The sequence below is a fragment of the Puntigrus tetrazona genome, chromosome 7 (genome assembly GCF_018831695.1).
Source record: "Puntigrus tetrazona isolate hp1 chromosome 7, ASM1883169v1, whole genome shotgun sequence".
Classification (NCBI taxonomy): Eukaryota; Metazoa; Chordata; class Actinopteri; order Cypriniformes; family Cyprinidae; genus Puntigrus; species Puntigrus tetrazona.
Window position 1 is genome coordinate 1,213,192 of NC_056705.1, and position 21,589 is coordinate 1,234,780.

General features: G+C 36.8%; 3 protein-coding genes across 5 annotated transcripts; 1 reads left to right on the forward strand and 2 right to left on the reverse strand.

Moving 5' to 3' along the window:
- Window positions 1-5,614: 5,614 nt before the first annotated feature.
- On the reverse strand, window positions 5,615-8,806 carry c7h4orf48 (chromosome 7 C4orf48 homolog). Of its 2 annotated transcripts, none has more exons than XM_043244112.1 (4): window positions 8,684-8,806; window positions 7,137-7,277; window positions 6,876-6,964; window positions 5,615-6,434 (listed from the first exon to the last, which is right to left on the reverse strand). In XM_043244112.1, the coding sequence occupies exons 2-4, from the start codon at window positions 7,258-7,260 to the stop codon at window positions 6,363-6,365; spliced, it is 285 nt and encodes a 94-aa protein (XP_043100047.1). In that variant the 5' UTR covers window positions 7,261-7,277; window positions 8,684-8,806; the 3' UTR covers window positions 5,615-6,362. The 2 variants fall into 2 exon arrangements, with proteins under 2 accessions (XP_043100047.1, XP_043100046.1); XM_043244111.1 differs by lacking the exon at window positions 8,684-8,806 and adding an exon at window positions 7,572-7,730.
- Window positions 8,116-14,741, forward strand: nelfa (negative elongation factor complex member A). The gene is made up of 11 exons (XM_043244110.1): window positions 8,116-8,792; window positions 10,283-10,454; window positions 11,017-11,178; window positions 11,330-11,419; window positions 12,085-12,212; window positions 12,400-12,469; window positions 12,581-12,669; window positions 12,764-12,875; window positions 13,027-13,337; window positions 13,749-13,848; window positions 13,940-14,741. The coding sequence occupies exons 1-11, from the start codon at window positions 8,583-8,585 to the stop codon at window positions 14,122-14,124; spliced, it is 1,629 nt and encodes a 542-aa protein (XP_043100045.1). The 5' UTR covers window positions 8,116-8,582; the 3' UTR covers window positions 14,125-14,741.
- A 236-nt stretch (window positions 14,742-14,977) lies between these two features.
- faah2b (fatty acid amide hydrolase 2b) lies at window positions 14,978-19,776 on the reverse strand. Of its 2 annotated transcripts, none has more exons than XM_043244109.1 (11): window positions 19,558-19,776; window positions 18,335-18,417; window positions 18,109-18,245; window positions 17,805-18,014; window positions 17,508-17,627; window positions 17,264-17,399; window positions 17,062-17,179; window positions 16,825-16,944; window positions 16,585-16,693; window positions 16,159-16,347; window positions 14,978-15,920 (listed from the first exon to the last, which is right to left on the reverse strand). In XM_043244109.1, exons 1-11 carry the CDS (start codon window positions 19,738-19,740, stop codon window positions 15,763-15,765), a joined length of 1,563 nt encoding a protein of 520 aa, XP_043100044.1. In that variant the 5' UTR covers window positions 19,741-19,776; the 3' UTR covers window positions 14,978-15,762. The 2 variants fall into 2 exon arrangements, with proteins under 2 accessions (XP_043100044.1, XP_043100043.1); XM_043244108.1 differs by having other exon boundaries at window positions 14,978-15,938; window positions 19,558-19,774.
- Window positions 19,777-21,589: the final 1,813 nt, after the last annotated feature.

The window sequence follows — 21,589 nt, forward strand, 5'->3', positions numbered from 1 at the left end:
ACGCACTGGTAATTGTATGGACATTCTTGTTATTACAAAATTAAAAATGAAAGCTGTGTTAGCGTCTATCAGCTCCGTCTGAACTTGAACAAAACTGGTCATAATATCTTATTGCATTATTTAATAACTCTGCACTTGTTCCGGATCTAAGGTTCTCTCCTCCGTAGAACTGAAAATATATTTGAAAGAATATTGGTAACCAGACAGTTGGCTGTAACAATAAACTTTCGTGGTATGCGGGGTCAACATATGTGCGTGTTTTATGTAACAAAACATATTTTATATAATGACTTCAATTCATGAATTTACATTCAAGTGGCAACTCAACAAATCTACTTCCAAAAATGGTTTAATTGTTAGTTCCTTTTGAATCTGAGTTGTCTCTCCTTCCATTGCTCTTATTGTGTGACTTGACCTTTGACCTTAGCTGTATAGAAGGAAGGGGTGACCCCGAATGTCATATGGCACAAAATCAGCTTATTGTGGTCTCCATTTTGCAGTAACCCTTCACCTTTCTGGTTTTCAGAAGTCGTGATCACTAATTACTAGCATGTGTATGGCAAGGTTGTAGATTGCTTGTTTTGTGTGTGTATTGCACACGTTTTTGTGACATATGAGGACACAAATTTGTATAATGACATGGGTATTACATAGACAATACGAGGAGATTATGAGGACTTTATCTCATGTCCCCACTTTTCAAAATGTGTATAAATCATACAGAGGGAGTTTTTTTGAAAATCTAAAAGTGGCTGTAGCTTCCTGTAAGGGTTAGGTTTAGGTGTAGGGTTGGTATAAAAATCATTATGCCCACAATTCACAAAAACAAAGTGCGTGTGTAATTTATATATATATATATATATATATATATATATATATATATATATATATATATATAAATCTTCTTCTTTCATTAATGTAGTACCTGCTCAGGGTGCGACAGGGCATATAAGATCCTAAGAGACTCACTAACCATATTTTCAGCTAGGAAGTGCTCAAAAGCTCTTCTGAGACCCGCTGGCCTGAGCTAAGGTTTTTTAAAGCTGAGTTTACATATTTTAGATGCAATTCATTATTATTACACTTTTGTTTAAATACTTCACTGTTTATCAACCTCATTCATTTGTAATTAATTGATGTATTTTAAAGAGCGCAAATATTGGAGAGCTATCCACTTGCATGGGTGAATAATTTATTGCTGCTTTGTTCCCGGTGATTGTTATAATGACTGATGGCCAGGGCCCCCCCATGAATGGAAGTGTGTGCGTGCGTTTGTGCACGTGCGTTAGTTCGTGATCAAGGATTGACAAAGCTTGTGCTGGGAGGTCAGAGGGTCTATGAGTAGTACTCCTCAATTTTCTACTGGGTTTGCAATTAGCATGGCTTAAAACGACTCATTTCTGCAAAAATGAGTCATGGGTCAATGGTAGCTGCGCTCAGTGTGCCATTCTGTCTAAGAAATTAGGGTTATGTTTCATACTGTAATCTGTGGGATATTAGCGAATGAAAGAGAGCACAAAACAGATTAAAGAGTCTCCATAATCTTGATAGATAGTCTTAAAAGGCACAAGAAGATTATCTGAAGTTAAGGATGTTTTGACAATAATGGCTATCTTTACATTTTTCATCTTGTTTTCAATAGCAGTTGGTCAATATTTACATATACCTAACACCGCTGAATGTCTGAAATATCAGTTTCTTACTTTCTGGGGTCGGTATTGTTCTCTTATTGGTCAAGGATGCATTTATGTAAAAAATACAGTAAAAACAGTAATATTGCGAATCATTATTATTATTTAAAAGAAAAAGTAATTTATTCCTGTGATGGCAAAGCTGAAGTTTCAACAGCCATTATTCATATCTTCAGTGTCATGTGATCCTTCAGAAATCGTTCTAATATGCTGATTTGCTACTCAAGAAATATTTCTTGAAAAACAGCTGCGGTTACTTAAAAGCTATTACAGGATTATTTATTTATTTTAGTAGAAATTTTAAAAGAGCTACGTTTATTAAAGAAAATAGAAAAATCTATGTTTATTAAAAGCTATGTTTATTTAAAAAAATAGAAAAAGAAAATATTAATTTGTTTATCCGGTTTTAAATGTCACACAAAGTGCTGAGAAACATGTGAAAGACTTTCAGAGTCTGCTTTGGTGTGTATTTTTAAAGCACAGGCACAGACAAACTCTGTCATTACCAGTGCATTCATTTCTATTTTTATAACTAAATAAAATCAGCGTGTTTATATCTCGTCAGGTATCAAATAATTTCAGTTCTGAACACAGAAGACTCAATTATGAACACGTAATTTATTTCTATATATATATATATATTATCAACATAACTAATAAGATCTGTTTAATGTGCAATAATTATACATTTATTTGTGTTAGAAAAGCAATTGTTTTGCCTGATAATTTATTTATTAGACTATATTAGACTTCACGTTTATCTGCTTTGCCTCAAATGGTGTGTAATAGGTAAAGAATGGAAGAAATGTAATCGGACTTAATTTTATTTTTATCCTGCTCTTGAATGGTTTGTTCTTGTCCTTTTGATTTTCAAGAACAATGAGCAAATGTTGGAGTCAGACCAAACAAACTTGTCGGGGCAACTACAAAGTACATTTTTCCTTTTGTTTGTTTTGTTTGTCAGTTTGTTTATCTCAACAGACCTTTCCTTGATCGGTATGTATTTCCTAATCATTTATTTCTATTATTGAAAAAAAATATGTAAGACATGGCAAATTCATAATTAGACACACAGTTAATTATAAGAACTCATATTTATATTCATTAGCTAATATGTGATTAGGTTAAGATGAACAGCAGTGCGGCAGAATAGAAAGAGACTAATACACATGGGACTAATATTCTTCACAGAGCTTTACTAGTAACTCATAAAAACAGAGCAGGAGGAAGTGGCAGAACGAGGGAGAGCAGCATGTGTTAATAGGTTGAATGCAATGCCGTGTCCTCTGATCTGTCAACTGAATGACGTTCACCCAGAACCACGTGGGTCAGGTGAGGTCCTTCCCCCGCAGCTGAATCAGCGGGACTTCCTCGTGTCGCTTGCTGTAAATATCACATTTTATTCCGGGGGACTGTATGAAGTTAGAAAATGAGAAACGGAAATATCAGGTGTTTGTATGCACCCAGCCATGTCTTAATCCTATCCAACAACAAGATTTGGGGGGGTCAAGAAAAAGCGCTACATTCAGTTTGGGTGTTTTGCATGTAATCATCTATCAGATACTTTTTAATAAAATCGTCTTAAAATGTTGACACAAGAACACGCCGTTTATCATTCAGGAGCCTACAAAGCAGCAATCCAATAATGCATTTCAAAGATAATCAGAGTAGCGCTGAAGTTGTGGGGTCATCGGTGACAGATAACGTAGAGGTCATGACTAATGAACAGTGGACTGGTTTGATTTAATATTTTAAAGCATAGGTTTTCAAACTAAAAGCACAAAGTAAAATTTCAGAAAAATAATGTAGAAATATAATGATCATAAAATATATATTTTTAATTGTTTTCAGCAAAAGAAAGAAAGTCACACAGGTTGTGTGACTCTTTATTGCGGTGATCTGAACGAGTGTTTTAGAGTGCATGAATTCCATTTTAATCAGTCACGCTGTGTGTCTGCGATTTTGTTCCAGGATTTCTAATTCTAAAAATAATCCCATCTGCATGTGGGTGTGTCCCAGGATGCCCACCATCCGCACACTGTGTCCATTTTGCTCTGGGACTCATGCCTAGTGCCAGGGGCATCAACCACCCAGACACTACTGTCAGCATCGGGACACAGGGTCAGAAAGAGAGAGGGAAAGAGAGCGCTGAAGAGTGAGACTGAGAGGGAGGGCAGGAGGAGGAGAGATGGAAACAGGAACAAACCGGATTCTCCATCCTGGAGGAGACCGACAGACAGGTCTGGGAGGGAGACTTGAGGTTTGTTCTACGTGGATGAAAAAAAAAAACAGACCGCTTGTATTTTTTCGAAATCAGCAGGGGTTGTGAAGGTGTCAGCAGATGCATAATGCAACAGGGTGACACCTCGTAGCAGATCGTCAATTAAGTACCACACACACGCACACACACACATTCACGATGTGTGTAACGGGGCAGTCTTTTTAATGCACAATCCTTCATTTCCTCTGCAGACCCCCCGCTCTGAAACTCTTTACGCCAGAATAGTGTGGTGTCATTCTAACTCTCTCTCGCGTTCTTTCCTTGGAATGGGGGGAAAGTGAATATTTCATTATCAGAAATGTCCGTGTTCTGACCTATTCATAGTTCGGCCTCCTAATGAGTAATTCATTTGAGGCTTCTGCAAAAATATGTATGCATAATTAATGGATTATCATCTTTAAGTATTCATGAGCCTCTCACTACACGGGTGAAACGCCCTCCAAATGCCTCTGTGGCTGGTTTGAGATCAGTATTGGTATTTACTTTCTTTTTAGATGCGTATTTCTATCTCAAAGCTGTTTGTTTTGGGCTCCAAAGCCATCTCAATTAGCGGTAGTTGATTGCATTGCTTATTGTGTGCAAGTTAAAAGTTTGATTAGAACTGACCCAAGAACAGTGTCCGTCTTCTTTACTCTGAGCTCATCTATCATAATAAAATGGAAGCACATGTTCATTTTGATCTGATTGATGAATAGATGATCGATCTTCTCTTGTCTAGATTGCTTCCATAACTTGTTTAATAAAACTGGAGTTGTATGGATTAACTTGGTTTAGTTCCTCTTTTCTAAGTTACTTTGGATAAAAGCATCTGCTAAATACATAAATATAAATATGAACAGATTATTTTGATCACAAAACATTAGAATGTTTTGTTATTAAATTCAACAACTTATTAAACTTAATTTATATTCAAATGTGATAGACTGGATCGAAACACGGAGGGTTTTATTGCGTCTCATGATTGTTTATGTACACTTTTTCTTGTGAGATATCAACCGCTCTCTTCAATGAAGAGTGTGCCATCGTCAGTTAAATACTTTTCTCTCCCTCTGTTTTGCACCAGTGTCAAAAGTTTGGATGGCTTTACTTTGCAGTTTTACACTATAACCGCGGGGAACGTCCCATTCTCCGAATTCCCATGTTTACTGTTACTGTGTGGTTTTTTTTTCCTTAAAGTTGCTTGCTCTGCAGAGCCGTGTTTTCACACCCCGACGTGAAGTGCTGCATTGCTGCGACAGTTATAATAAACCTTTATATCCTTGCGCCCCCATCCGGGCATTTGATGCGTCACACGCAAAGAGAGCTGCAAAGTGCTGGATGTTGAAGTTTTTTAACAGCTGCTAAGGGAATTCAGGTACAAAAGAACTTAAGATAGTTTACAGCCGCTGATTTCAGCTAATCTGCAGTGTTATCACATATTCACAGATTTTATGTTTAATTGCATTTTATGGGGGTTGAGTTAAAAAACAAAGGCCTGGTTTCATAGACGGGCTAGCGTTAAGCCAGGATTAGGCCACTTAATTAAATTTTTTTATAGACATGCCTTAGAAAAAAGCATTACTGCTGTGCATTTTAAGACAAAACAATGGCACTGAAATGTTTTAGGATCAGTCAGTGCAAGTGCATAAATGATTAAAAAAAATTAAATACAACATCACATATGTTTTAATGCACTTTCTCAACACACAAAAAGACAATGTTACAGGTGTGAACTTACATCTTAGTACCAAAGTAATCTCTATAGGAAACCATCCCTTCTTATTCCTCCTTCATAATTCTCATATAAAATTGTAGACTATCACTTTACATGCAGATACTTTTCTACCCATATATCTATCATCTAACAATCAGCAAACTCTCTAAAACAACGCCTGAAGATCTACATTTAAATTTTAATATTTAATAAATCTAATATCTGCTCGACTATCTTGACTGTTAATCATATATTTCTAGAACACAAATATAAAAAGCAAGTTTACATTTGAAAAAAAACCCAAAACAATGTACTGTGCAAATATTTATGATAAATAATGCGTGTAATATTTGCAGTATATTTTGCAGTGTATTGTGCCTGGAGAGGAAAAACTTACCCTTTCTCTTTATACACACTTATGCAAAGTTGATGTATTAGCTGCTGCTATAATATGTATGTGCCTCTAAATATTGACATTAAACTGTGGAATGTTGCATTTTGACTTCTTTAGTCAGGAATGTGTATATATGATGCTCTACGCACAAATTACAATGAAAAGTAAAACGCTTCATGTAACATGTGACGGGGGACATGTTTGAGAGCGAGTGAAAGAGTGTGTGTGTGACGGAGAGAGCAGGTAGTATCCTTTAGTTATATAAAGATTTCTATGTCAGAGTGCAGTGTGTACAGCTGATTTTTAGCGCAGGCTGCTGGCAGGCAGGCAGTCACACAGTGCCCTCCTCTCGGCCCTCAGCACCAAACTCTCCGTCTGAAAACACACGAGATATAACAAAGCAGAAGTGAAGCCCTCTGGTGCCTGTCTCGAAAATTTCTGAAAAATGCTTCACTGACACGATGGACTGGACATTAACCTTTTACACAGCTTGATTCCTTACTTGCTGAAATTACAGGAGCGGACATGAAAGCAGGGGTCTTCAGTAGGTTGTCTGTGAACCCACCCCCAGGCGAGTCACAATAATACTACAGGGGTCCGAAAATTATGTTTGGCTCTCAAATTAATTCTTAAAGTTAAAAGGGAGAACGTCAACTAAATATTTTATTGACTTTTTCACATTAGAATATTCACATTAACTATATAATCACGGCTAACAGGCAGATAGTCGTAGTGCACAAAGGGTTCCTTGGCTTTAAAAAGACTTTGGCATTGGACGGCTTTATGTCTCAATTGTTTTCCGGTTCATTATCTTACCCGTGAGTCTAAGTTGAAAGCTGTTTTCTTCAGGTCTTGCAAGGCTCTCTGCATGAACTCGAAGGCATGACAATCAACACACGGTCGGCCTATTAACAAAAATGCAAAAACTGTTATTAAAAACTATAAATAGTGCTAATACAAGGCTGCATTTTATGCTAAACAAGTTCCCAGGAAACACCAAAGGCCAACCAAAGAGCTACATGTTGCAACGATGCATGCTCGCTGACCACGCGTCCATAAAAGCATAAGCAGTCTTACTCTCGGCGGGGATGACCGTCCCTGATTCCTCGGCATGAACGGGTTTGAAGCACAGAAGCTGGATCAGCAGCAGCAGCATCACAGTCGCCAGAGCTCCGCTTGGCCTCATACTGTCGCGCAGCATCACCGTACACACAACACCTGCGAAAACACAACACACGGACAGATACAGGACGTGCAGTCCTCTGATATTTAATCACTTTAATCAGACGCTTTTCATAACAAGGCCTTGAAAAAAGAACAAACCAACAAAAGCGCAAACAGGATACCATACCGTCGAGCATCATATTTGGGCTTTATTTTTGCTTTGTCTTTTTGTAACGTTATAGCTAAAATATGGTAATTTCTAAATATGACCACCAAAAATGCAGACCCCAATCACGTACTGCGTATTATTAAAGCTAATTAAAGCGGAACGGAGCTCATTTGCATTACCTGTAGTGTCTGATAAAGACAGTAGTACCGTTAGTCAAACCACCGCCCTCCTGTTCAGGACGCAGATTCGCTGCGGAACGTCGAATGCGTTTTTGAGGTCTATTGTCATTCACGGAGCACCGTAGGATGGAGTCCAAAATATTTTTCACGCCCAGGCAACGTTTTACTTTCTGATTGGCTATCGGAGGTCACGTGGCTTCCAACCTTACCCGTTTTGAATGTAGTAATGTAAGTTTTGATTTTATTACGGTACTTGAGAACAGTGTAGATTTTAATACGTTTTATTAGAAATTCCATAACATTCTTCACAGATTTTTTTGTTTAGTTCAAGAATTGAACTGAGTATATATATATATATATATATATATATATATATATATATATATATATATATATATATATATATATATATATATATATATATATATATATTATTTAAAAGGTCACAAACCTGAAAAAAAAAAATACTCTGTAAATTTAAAGCCTTTAATCTATTATTTGAATAATTTGTAGCTAGTTTTACTAGTCATGGCGATGATTGTCTTATCTCTTTTTCTATATTATTGATTTCTTTGTTCATTATAAGACATTTATTGATGTTATTGCCCTTGTATGTTCGTTGTTATAAACATTCAATGAATAAATCTGTTCTGTTTTAGATCAGTGTATTCTATAACGCCCTTAAAAATGCCCTAATTTGGTGAAAACTGTGTTTTCCAGATATTCACACAACAAATTATCATAAGATTTTAATAAATGTTTCAATTACCAACTGTATATAAAACATGCCAAGGGATTATACGTATAAATAAATAAAAATAAATAAATAAAACTAAGTGATAAATAGAAATTAAATACACAAATCACTTAAAACTCAGATAACATACCGACCATATGTTTTTGTAAAAGTTTCTCTCTGGCTGTGGTCACACGGGTCCTAGAGCGCATTAGTGTGTGTTTTCTTAGGTAGCCTGTTAAAATGCCCGATCTCATTATTCGTCTTTTTCCAAGATGGCGTCGATGAGGGAGAGCGACACCGGCCTGTGGCTCCACAACAAACTGGGATCGACAGACGAGTTGTGGACACCTTCGAGCATCGCTTCTCTACTCACCGTGTCGGTCATCGACAACATTCGGTTGTGTTTCTCCAGTCTGTCGCCTCCGGTGAAGCTGAAACTCTTGCTGGGGATGCTGCACCTCCCGCGCAGGACCGTGGATGAGGTGCGACTCGCTGCCTCTGCTGCTGCTGCACACATACACACACACACACACACACACACACAAATCTCCTCACTTCCGAGCCTGGCATGCTTTATTGGGGTGTCATTTTGTTTATTAGCAGTAGTCGTGTTATATGTTGCTGACACGTATGTGTTGCATTTGTAATAACATGGCTTCCAGCATGAGACCCCTGCAGCTGCTGTCTGGATCATGTCAGTCTCCAGCAGAGCTCAGCCTCTGTCTTCAGCCTCTGGGCTTGAGCTAACTCGCTAGCCTCCTTTATGTAAACATGCTGTCAACTTTTGGAGTGTTATTGTCGTGTTCTTTTAATGGAGTTCGTTTTTGTGTTTGAACGCCCCCTTTCGAAAATGTACCGCGATAACTGTAACGTTAAGTTTCCGCCAAAATGCCACTGTTAGTCCAATGATTGTTGCTACTGTAAAACTGTGGTAACTTTGCTCAAACTACTACTGCCCCTTAAAAAAATTTCAGTATTAACGTTTTTCGCGGAAACTGTTTTTGCAACGCTTATTTTAGCAATACTGTATTATTGCCAAGTAATTATAAGTAATGCCAAAAATCAATATACAGTGTTACGATAACATAGCCTTAAAGTATATATATGTGTGTATATTTATATATATATATATATATATATATATATATATATATATATATATATATATATATATATATATATATATATATATATATATATATATATATATATATATATATATATATATATTATATATATATATATATATATTTTATATATATATATATATATATATATATATATATATATATATATATATATATATTATATTTAAGGTGATTTAATAAGTATTAACATTAGATGTACTGAAATCTGTATATTTATAAACTATATATATCTCAAAACAACAAAAAGTAATCTGCAAAATATGTACGTCTTTGATCATGTTGATTAATTTGATAACTTTCTGAAGAAATCTACCTTTACTCAAACAGAAACCCATTCATGTATTTTGTGGGCAAAATGCTTTTACTTTTGCCTGTATTTTTTTTTTTTAACAAAATGTCAGGAAGTCATGTTTGCAACGTTTCTAAAACTAATCACAGACAGTATGTACAAGTTATGTTTTAGTTTCATTTGGCTAACACATTTATTGCCTTTATGGGCAAATGCATAAAATGAAAATGTCATTTAGTGCTGTTTAACATGCAAAAAAAAGCAAACGTAACTTGTAAAAACATGCAAACTACTGATCCTCTAAGTTTGGTACAGTGTTGTTGTCCATTGTTCCACTAAATTAGTCTGGAATCTTGTCATTTCTGTGTGTTTTGCCTCAGGTCACTAAAAGGAAAGGAAATATACAATAACAATAATGTAAACAACGCTGGAAAGATACATTTACAATATAAGGCAAATTCCAGTGCAGTGGAATTCATTTACAGAATGACTTTAATGCCTAATTTTCTGTGTCTGTTGTTCCCTAACATCCCAGATGAAGGAAGCTCTGTCAGAGATCATTCAGCTAGCCACTGTGGACTCTGAGCCGTGGGTGTTAATGGTGGCCGACATCCTGAAATCATTTCCAGAGACCGGCTCACTAAACCTGGACCTGGAGGAGCAGAACCCTAATGTACAGGACATACTTGGAGAGCTGCGTGAGAAAGGTTTGTCTGAAATCAAAGGCTGTAGTTTTGTTTTTCACTTTTTTAAATAATTGTACTGATGTTTTCGCAAAAAAACGGAACCACACAAAAGATTTGTTCTTGTCTAGGTACAGATATTTCTCCAGCCTTGATTATTTTAGTTATGTATTAGGCAATGGGAATGCTCATTGATTAGTTTTCAAGCTCATTGTCCATAGGCCTATGTGTGCCAGGCAGATCTCTTTGATGGGTGCCGTGTGTTATGTTTCAAAGACTAGTAAAAAATTAAGAGTTCTGAACACCATATTACTGTCCTGGACTTAAAATCACCTTTTACTTTATTTATTAACCAACTACATTTTTATAATCAGATTGCTCATTGGCCATTATAATAACGTATGTGACCAAATCTAAATCGATTCTACAGTTATTGTGCTTGTCTAGGATTGTTTGTTTTCTATTCTTGTTAGCCAGCGTAGCTTTTGATGACACTTCTTGCTAAAATGTCACTCTTAATTGCATATACACTTTTGTAAGAAAGGATCTGCAGAAACTTACTGTTGACGTTTGCACCTTTGTCCAGTGAATGAATGTGAAGCCTCGTCGATGTTGCCTCTGGAGTGTCAGTATCTGAACAAGAGTGCTTTGACTACGCTGGTGGGGCCGCTCACTCCACCCATCAAGCACTTCCAGCTCAAGAGGAAACCCAAGAGTGCTACGCTCAGAGCTGAGCTGCTTCAGAAATGTAAGTGTGTTTATGATTCCTGAACAGCCATGTTTTTCTTTTTCGGTGCGGATTCATTCAATTCATTTAAACTGAGTTTACCGTACTGTTTGTGTGATGAATGTCATGTTTATTGACACTTTTTTTGTTATTCATTATATTTGTTCTAAAGCCACAGAGACTGCCCAGCAGTTAAAGAAAACTGCAGGAGTGCCGTTCCACTCCAAAGGAAGAGGTCTCGTGAAGAAGATTGACACCACAAGTAAGATTTACACTTGTGTACACAGTGGCCCCAAAAAGTATTTGGATGGGGAAAATGTAGGAATGTCAGTGCATTCGATAACATAACGTCAAAAGTTAGGTCATAGGTTTCATCTTTTTCCATTAGTGGACAATGTCCATAGTTAAAATTATGATTTTGAGGAGTTCATGCATCCAATTAAATAGCTTAGAACTAGTTGTTTATTGTTCAAATGTTTTGAGTTATTATGTCAAAGAAACTAAAATTTGTATTCAGCAGAAACACCTTAAATTATTATACTAAAATATATACTAAAATCGTATACTGAAATCAGTTCTGACAAAATTATCAAAGTTTCCACAGAAATCAACACAACAGCAATAGTAACGCATACAACTAAATTTGATTTTTGCACTAAATCAGCATATTACTATAATTTATGGATCACATGACTGGAGTAATGTCTGCCCAATATTCAGTTTTTTGCCATTACAGAAACAACTTGGTATATTAAAATTAAAACTGATAAAATAAAAATAATAACTAGTTTAAGGTAAATATTTAGTTGGTTTTTTTTTTTAATAAAAATAAGAAATGTATCGACCCTAAACTTTTGAACAGTATTGTACAGATGTTCTCTTAACAACACATAAGATTTTTAATAATGATTATCTGTCTGATTTCAGCACCTCTGAAGGGCATTCCCAAAGCACCATTCCGCAGTCCTACCACCCCAAGCATGTTCAGCCCTCCCAGTAACAGAACCCCAATCGCCCCAGCTCGAACACCCCTGCGCAAGGAACGGGGAGTTAAGGTAAATGTCCGACATTAATCATTTGTTAAATCACTGATTAACATGGGTGTATATATAATAGGTTTTACTCTTTATTAATTTAAGAGTAAATGGTTGTCACAGGTATGACAGACAGATGACAACTGGGTATGGGTGTCATCTCTCTGCTTTATATTGTCAGGTTATGTGATTGTGGGTTTTCTTGCAGTTGTTGGATATATCTGAGTTGGATATGGTAGGAGCAGGCAGAGAAGCTAAGAGGAGAAGAAAGACGTTGGGTAAGATTGTTTAGTTATATAGACCCTGCACCTCTGAACTATCTGACCTATAGACCAGCCTACACTCCTCTGTACTGTACATTCTAGTTATGTTTTATTGGTCTTGTTCAGACACAGAAGCTGGAGAGAAGGCAGCCAAAGAAGAGGCGGTGGTGGAGAACGCAACACCAGACTACGCAGCAGGCCTGGTGTCCACACAGGTAGTTTTGGAAATCTTTTTTTTAGCCATATGATGAATGCGTTAAATGTAAGTCAGAACCAAACTCAGATGGGTTTCTCTGCTCTTTTAAACAGAAACTTGGGGCGCTAAACAACGAGAGCGCCTTGCCATCAACCAGTTACCTTCCCGCCACCCCCAGCATGGTTCCTTCCTCATCTTATATTCCCAGCTCAGAAACACAGCCAGGTAAGCCATCGAAAGATGCAGGATGTGTGCAAAGCAATTATAGTGGAATATAAATTAATAAGACACAGCAGAAAATCAGATATTTACTGGAAGCCAAGCTAAATGTGAGCTCAAAGTCTTCTCATCCCCATTTTTGTGCCTTCACACTTAGCAAATGCAGGTGGATCAGCACGTGAAACTACAAACCGGCAGTCAGAGGAGTCGACCGCCCCAAGTGCCGCTTCTGCTTCATTACCCGGCCAGTTTAAACAGCGGCCGCCCATGTATAATGCCAGCACTGCCAGTCCCACGGCCCCCACCTCACCCACCACGCCGACCAGCACGCCCACCAACAATGCCCCGCCCCCCGCCGCCACAGCAGCTCAGCCAGACATGCCCACGCAGCCGCCCACCACTGCAGCCCAGCCTGCACCTACGCCAGCACCCCCGAAAACCCAGCCGAAAAAGAACCTGTCACTCACGGTAAAAACCCCTCTGATTGATGGGTGTGATTATGATGTGTTACTGGACTGCTCTGCTTTCTTTAAATGTTACTAGCCAATTTATTATTATTATTTATTTATTTATTTAAAAAATTGTAATAGGTTTTTTGGGAAAATTTTAAAGTTTATTTGTCGTTTTTTTTTTTTTTTTACCCCCTTAATATAAGATAAGAGTGACAATGAACCCGACATTTAAAAGTTTGGGTTTATGCAGAAACAAATTAGATAACAGTAAAAATAGTAATATTGTAAATATTATTTGAATGTAAAAATGACTGTTTTCATTAAAAATATATTTTCAAATGTCACTTATGCCTGTGATAGTGAAGCAAAATTTTTAGTAACATGATCCTTCAGAAAACATTCTGATATGCTTATTTGGTGCTCGCAGAGAGAACAGATGTATGCTGCGCAGGAAATGTTCAAGACTGCAAACAAAGTTACACGGCCAGAAAAAGCCCTCATTCTGGGCTTCATGGCAGGATCTCGAGGTAATATGGTTTGGTTGTGTCCCATTTTTTTGTTTTTAAACTTGCAGCACCTTGAACCATTTTAATGCTCGTCTGTCCCTTCCTCCTGCAGAAAATCCCTGTCCAGAGCAGGGTGACATCATTCAGATTAAACTGAGCGAGCACACAGAAGTACTGCCTAAAGCAGACGGAACCGGCAGCACCACCATGCTAGTGGACACAGTGTTTGAGATGAACTACTCAACTGGGCAATGGACCCGCCTCAAGAAATACAAACCCATAACCAATGTCTCCTGAGGAGGACCGGGTTAACAAACACACACACACACACACACACACACACACTTGCTCAGCGCGTTTACATAGACACATATGTATACATTCACATACCCCTCTTCAACACCACCTGGGGAGTGCTTTAAAACACAAATTTCAAGTACATGTGCTGGAATGTACATATTTACGGGCCAAATTCTGATGTGTTTTGGGAAAATGCGCTAGTGAATTTCTGGATGTTGGTTCCAGACAGTTGAAAAGGACTTCCTGTTTGGTTGACCTCATGTCCTATCTCTGTTCCTGCATTGCCAAAGACAGGGACCTCTTATAAGACAGCTGTTTTCTTTATCTTTTTGTTAATGTTTGTATCGTCTCTCATTTTTAGGCCCATTTCAGATTTCTAAGCGTCTGGGAAATGAGGCGAAATTGAGGCAGGGCTTGTTAGTTTGTGTCTTAACCTACTTTTGATTGACACGTTATTAAGAGATCTTAAAAGGGTACAAACATACTATTACAGTGTCCTATGAACGAAACAAAAAAATCTGTCCATGTTTTCACACTGAGAATGTTTAAAATGTTTTCAAGTTCCTCCTTGGATGGGAAAAGAAGAAATGAAAACAATAAACAAAGTGTAAAACAGGTTATTTTCTGTTTAGTACTCTTCAAGAACTTTTTTTTTTTTTTAAAGGAGGAAATAAATGAAAACGTGTCCAGTTTTGCTGAGTCTTTTGCTGAAGCTTTAGAGTAAATCATGGCGATTTTATATTGCACTGCACTTCCACAATTGAATCACTGCCTTTCTAACATCCTTCTAATTGTTGTAATTTGGTATTTTTACATTTTATTTGTGTGCAAAAGAGATCTAAGACACAAATGTAGAACAGATTTTATTGACATGAGTGGCGTATGAATTCTGAAACACATAATCTTTGGTACCATACGTTTTTTTTTTTAAGTGGAAAAGGAGTTTCTGAATATTTAGGCAGCTAGACGTTCAAGATTATTTTGATACTTTTTTACAAATGGTTTAAGTCAATATCCACCTTAACTCAAAGGTATTTGAATTGTTTGTTACATTCAGTATACAATAGCAGTAATAATAGCTATGTATTTTTTTTTTTTTGAGTGAAAATGTGTTCTGCCTATCTCATATTGACGATTACTTTCAATGCAAGAATACTTTTTAAAGACTACATTCATTATACCTGTTACGCCGTGTCCTTTTGTTTGCCTGAAATCATGTAGGATGCAAATAACTAGTTAAAGCCCAGATGACATTTTTCTTGTTCACATTTCTTAATAAATCTGCTGTTATAGATCTGCTATATTATTACACTGTTTTGCAAGTCATGTTTTAATATGGACATGGCTTTTTAGCCAATTATTTGTTTCAAAGGGATAGTTCATTCAAATACAATTTCTGCCATCTTTTACACACCCTCGTGTTGATCCAAGACTTACTTTCTTCTGTAACCGTTCAGTTACAAGCATTCATAGGGGAACATCTTAAAGTTTTGAAACAATAGGAGTACATGATGACTGATTTTTTGGGTGACTGTCCCTTTAAATTAACTGGATGAAGCAGTGTTAGTAGAGGTTGTCTTTTTATATGCTATGTCTTGCCTATAGTTTCAGCATTTTCTTCACTGTCTTCAGTGCTTAAGCCACTCCAGGATCAACCCAGCCTCCAAAAGCTTTCTCCAGGTAGAGCGCCACAGCCAACGGTAGATGGTCTTGAAGCTTCCCAGCCACCACCTGGACGCCCAAAGGCAATCGCTCCTTACTCAAACCCAGTGGACACTGGGTCACTGGCAAGCCTAAAATGTTCAGGATACCTAGTGATGTGCGAAATGGTTTTCAAATATACTGTTGTTATTATTGTTCCATCTACTACTGTTACACACTTGTTATTGATTAGCCTTTCAATAACTAACTGTTCTTATTTTAAACTTAAGCATCTTTTAAAAGTCTGTTTCTGCTTGATCACCCTTATAATAGTTCTTCATATATTTGGTAATCTCTCATTGTAATCCAGTCAAATGAAGCAATTGTTACCTGTGTAACTGAAGTTGTATGGTGTGAAAAGGGGATGGTGGTGTTTGGGTGCAAGAAGAGGATGAGAGGGGTACAGCAGCACTCCGTCTGTACCCAGCAGATCTTCCATTTCTTTCTGCAGCTCTTCCTTTTGTTTCAGGATGAACTGAGATGGCTTAGAGCTGTGAAAACTCTCCATCAGAGCCAAACCTGAACAGGGAAACAAGGAAAACGTGCCCAGAGTTAAGTCTCCTATAGGTTAAGATATTTTAAGGACAGAACAAAACCTAATTATCCCAGTGACTCTGAGCAACCACAGTTAAAACATGACTGTTTTCCAAAAAACGATACAGGATATACAATAAAAAAACGGCTAATTAAAGATGCAGATAAAAAGATAGTGGTATATCTATGAAATACTAAAAAAAAATACTGGTTTGAGTTTACCAATAGCGGCCACAGTGTGTTCAGATCTTCCAAAAATCCTCTTTATCAGCTCCCAAAAAGGCCACACGGAGCCTCCATCAGCCATTAACTCAACAAAAGGCTCAGGAGGCTGGAATAAACACAAACATGCACTCTAATTCTCCATTCTAAGTGTACCATTTTTGTTGTTATAAGCACTTGTGATTGCTACAACCTTTAATAAATTGAATGTCAAGGCAACTTCAGGTAGGCCTACTACACCTTGCCATCTTTGTCAGGTAGAGCCAAGAATGTGTTCCAGATCTCGAAAGAGTATTTGAGTTGAGGAAAACTAACTTTCTTAACAGTGACTCCCAGATCTGCCTCTAAGCGTGCAGCCACCTATGATCAGAAACAACAAAAACAAACTTTTCAAATAAAGTACTTTGCATAAATTCAGCAATACAACCGATTATAGAAACATTCATGCTTATTTCTATTACGCATTTCGTTTCTCACCCTTTTTTGAGCTTGAACGAGCTGGTTATCTACTGGAGATGTCAGTGGAGATCCACCATCATCTACTACAGTGAAGAAACGTAACTTTTTCAGATCCACCTTTTCTGAGAGGGAGAGCCTAGAAATTACATACTTTGTGTCAGAACTGAGTTGCAGAAAAATTTAATTTTTGTTATATGGTTTATATCTTTGTGAGATGTACTTGTCTGCAGTGGGTCCAGCCATAATCTTCAGAAGAGGGAGCAGGTCTTCAGCGTAGCGACACATTGGACCGGAACCTGTGTAGTCATTTTGGAGACCCGTGCACGAAGGAAACTGACCGTCATTTGACACCACATCTGAAAGGTAATACAACTCACTCTCTTTATGATATAATTAGATTTTTTTTCCCCTACTAACAGAAAGAATATTGTGTTTTTTCTGATTGCTCCTACAGCAAAACACACCTTTTGAAGGTTTATGGCCGAATATCCCATTGAAAAAACAAGGCATGCGGATACTTCCTCCAATGTCAGAGCCGATGCCCATCACAGCTGCACCACCACCGATGATGCTTCCTTCTCCACCTACCACAGAAAGAATTGGTGTTTATTACAATTTTTGTTTTGCCAACCTTTCAACATGTAAACCTGAACATCAGTGCAAAATCAAGTAAATCGTTAAACAGCTACTAATGCCGTATCATTTTTGTAAAGCCTTTTTATAGGATTTATAAGTCTGTTTTGTGATATTTTCAGCAAGACCTGAGCTTCCTCCACATATCCTCTCGAGGTCATAGGGGTTACTGGTGATCCCATAGAGGTGGTTGCTGGACTCCATCCACATGCAAAGCTCACTGGTGTTGGTGACTCCCAGAGGAATTGCTCCAGCTCTCTTCAATAGAGACACAGGAGGAGCATCCGCACTGGCAAGTACTTTCCTGCGAGATATCAACCCAGCAGAATTGGGCATACCTGTGGGGACACATAACATGAATCAATATAATTTTTAGTTTCCTTTTCAGTTAATGATAAAGCCAGTTCCCCGAATGCATTATGGGACATGTACCCTGTAGTGCGAAAGACTCTTTGACAGACAGAGGAACTCCCAGCAGAGGAAATCGGTTCCTCAGGGCTTCCTCTCCTCTGTTCTCCTCCTCTATTACTTTATCCGCACGAGCGGCCTCCTGAATGGCGGACGGAAACCTGAAAGAGATGAGAGGGTACACTTATAGTGAGATGTCCGGTACAGTCATGCATAAACATTGTTTTACCTCACTAAAGTAAGTGCTGACCTGTCTTTGACCAAAGCATTGAGCAGTGGGTTCACCTCCTGTATCCTGTCAATGTAGGCCTGCACAACCTCTACACTAGTAACCTAAACAAATGAAATATATTAATATTAAATATTACAAAAGACGATGGCAAAAACACAGAATTTTCATAGAACTTACTTTATCAGAAGCCTATTAATCATATTAATCATTGTATTTAATATATTTCCCTTTGCCTGCAGACTAAAATGTTATCGCTGGCTTTGGATACTAATCATTTTTAGTAAGTTCGCAAGTTTACTAAATATGTTCTCATATGTTTCATATCTTATTTGAAAATAGTTTCTTGTGGGCATCTTTGATTCCATGGAAACATGGAATACATTATCCAATACACAAAAAGGTTCTTTATACTAGAAGAGATTTGTATTTCGATTATTAAATATAATTATTTTAAGAACTGTTTTCTGAAGAGTTCTTCAGGGAACCCAAAATGTTTTTTGTATGGCATCACTGAAACATTGCTCCAAAGCTATATGCCTTTTTTACAATTTAAAGACCGTTTGATTTTATTAATACATTTAAACATATTTTCTAATAATATTTTATATATATATATATATATATATATATATATATATATATATATATATATATATATATATATATATATATATATATATATTTATTTATTTATTTATTTATTTATTTTTTTTTTTTTTTTTTCTCACATGTAGGTGCTTTGGATGTAAGGTTTAGGGCATTATTTACATTTATTGTGCCATGATCATCTCCACTTCAGAGTGTCCTTTTGTGACAGTTATAGATGATAAAGTTAACAAGATAACCTAAGATATATGCCATAATGTATGCCATAAAGACTCCATTTAAACCTTTGTAACAGAGACACTATTACTGTCTCAAGTTACGTTTCTGTTCGGTGCTGACCTGTCATTCGTGTGCTGCACAGCCATTGAAGCATGGCAAAATAGAACCAGAGTGTTGTTTATGAAACATTTTAAATGTGCAAAAAAAAAACTAAACATAAGACACACAAGCTACTCTTCATATGACGCACTTATTCATTATCTTTTTTTCATTGTCCCACTATAAATCCAGGTCAGCACCCAAAGCAAATTCGATCACTCTCAATCACAATAACATAACGGCCAATTTTTTGCTCATTTTATGTGCAATCTCTAAGGCTCAGCTGCGACAGAACTAACGCAAGTAAAAGCTCAAACCTCTCTTCTGCGTATCTTCTCGGCCAGTTGCACTGCAGAAAGAGTAAGCAGTGGGTTTTTGATTGGAGGGAGATGTTTTGGTCGCTTTGTGCCGGGTGAGACCAGCCTAAAGAGAGCCAGGAACAGCCCGGGAAGGAGGACCAGCAGGAAGCGCTCCACACGCTCTCCGATTGTCAAAGCCATTGTGGCAAAAGCAAATATTACACGGTAAGAAATATAAAGCACAGTGCACACATGCCACTCCCACATCAATTTATCTCTAGATGATGAACTTTGTCCTCGTTTACCTCCCATACAGAGAATATATACAGTACAATGCATGTGCAGTCACCACACTTTTACTTTTTTAATACACCTTTGGATTTTAATAATATATATTGCAACTAACCAAGATTAATAAATGCTTTGGAATTATTTAGTTATTTCATGTTAATGAATGCAGTTAAGTAAAGTTAACAAATAGAACTGTCGTTTAATGCTTATCATATTCTTCCATGCATTTATTATTTTCTTTCATGCATATTTTTCTATAGCAATTTTCTTTATTATTATTATTATTCGTTTTTTGAAATAGAAATGATATATAACATAGTATCATATAAAAACAAACAAAACAATTATTTAAATGGGGTAAAATAAATTTGCAATGCAAGTGCAAAGAAATTTGTTGTATTGACTGAAGATCTAGACTTTCATCTAAAGAAATACTCTTTCTTCTGGTATGTCCAGCCACCTAATAAACAAAAATGGTATAAACATATGTAATGTAATACATTTAATGGACAACACCTAATAAACAAATGTTGTGTTAACCTTCTTCATGGCCTAATATAAAACAGATGAAACGCATCCATAGAAGAGGAATTCTAAATCTGTTTTACATATAAGAAAATATGGGATAAGCTCTGAGACCGAAATGAAACCAACCATCTGCAAACTGAAAACCAGCAATCTAGAACCCTTCTTCACTTTTAAACAACAAAATGTTTAGCTATCCATATGCACACAGGGTTTATATGAGGACAGCTGATACGCAGAGGTAAGTGATAGAAATATAAGATAGAAAGAAATGTTGGTGGTCTTATTCAGTTCTTATTCATTATTCATTATTAATAAGCGTGGGTGGAAAAACAGAGCAATCCAGGAATCACCAGTCTTTTGTTACAGCACTAAAATGGTATCAGAACTGTATTAAACGTATGTGGTTTTGCTTGCTCCTCTTTTCTCTCACATCCTATAGACTTGATAAGCATGACGTATATGAGCAGACTGGCTGGCTTCAGAGTATTACAGACCAGAAAAACACAAGACTGATTAGATTTGATCATGTTTACCCCCAGTTTTTATACCATTTCAATTGTTTTAATTCCGGTCACAGTCTATCCAAGAATATTTCAACCCTAAAAGGTTTCCTCCTGTTATTGCTTTTTTGATCATTTTCAAAATAAACATGCAACATATTTAGATGTCTAAGTATGTGTTGTTATTTTACTCTTCTGAAGGGTGATCATTTTTTGCTTTAAATAAGACTGAGCTGCAGAAGACTCTATCAGTCTAACAGTAGTTTCAGATTCTTATTGCACAATTAATGCCTTAATTAATCAGCAGTTACAGAATGATCAAATAGCACTCATAAATCGTCCACTTTAGAAAATCAGTTTTCAAAAAGGCAATTTTTGTTGCAGTTGTAAGGTTGTTAGTTTTTTTTATTATTAAATGAGCATGTACATTCATCCAGTCGCATGCATCAAGCTTCAGAGTATTATTTCTTCTCTCTGTCGGGTTGCTTAATCCGAAATGCAAGCAATTCATAAATGTGTCTGAATGTAATTAAAGATCTCGTTACCTTTTGTTATTATGTATGTCACATTATTAAAGAGAGTACAGCAGTACGCAGGTACAATATTTGATCCTATTCACTCACATACACTCACAGTAACACAATAGTCCAGAAGTAATTCATGCAACTCCAGTCCATATTTTATCAGCCGTTTGAAACCTCATTTCGACGGCACCCATTCACAAGTCATGT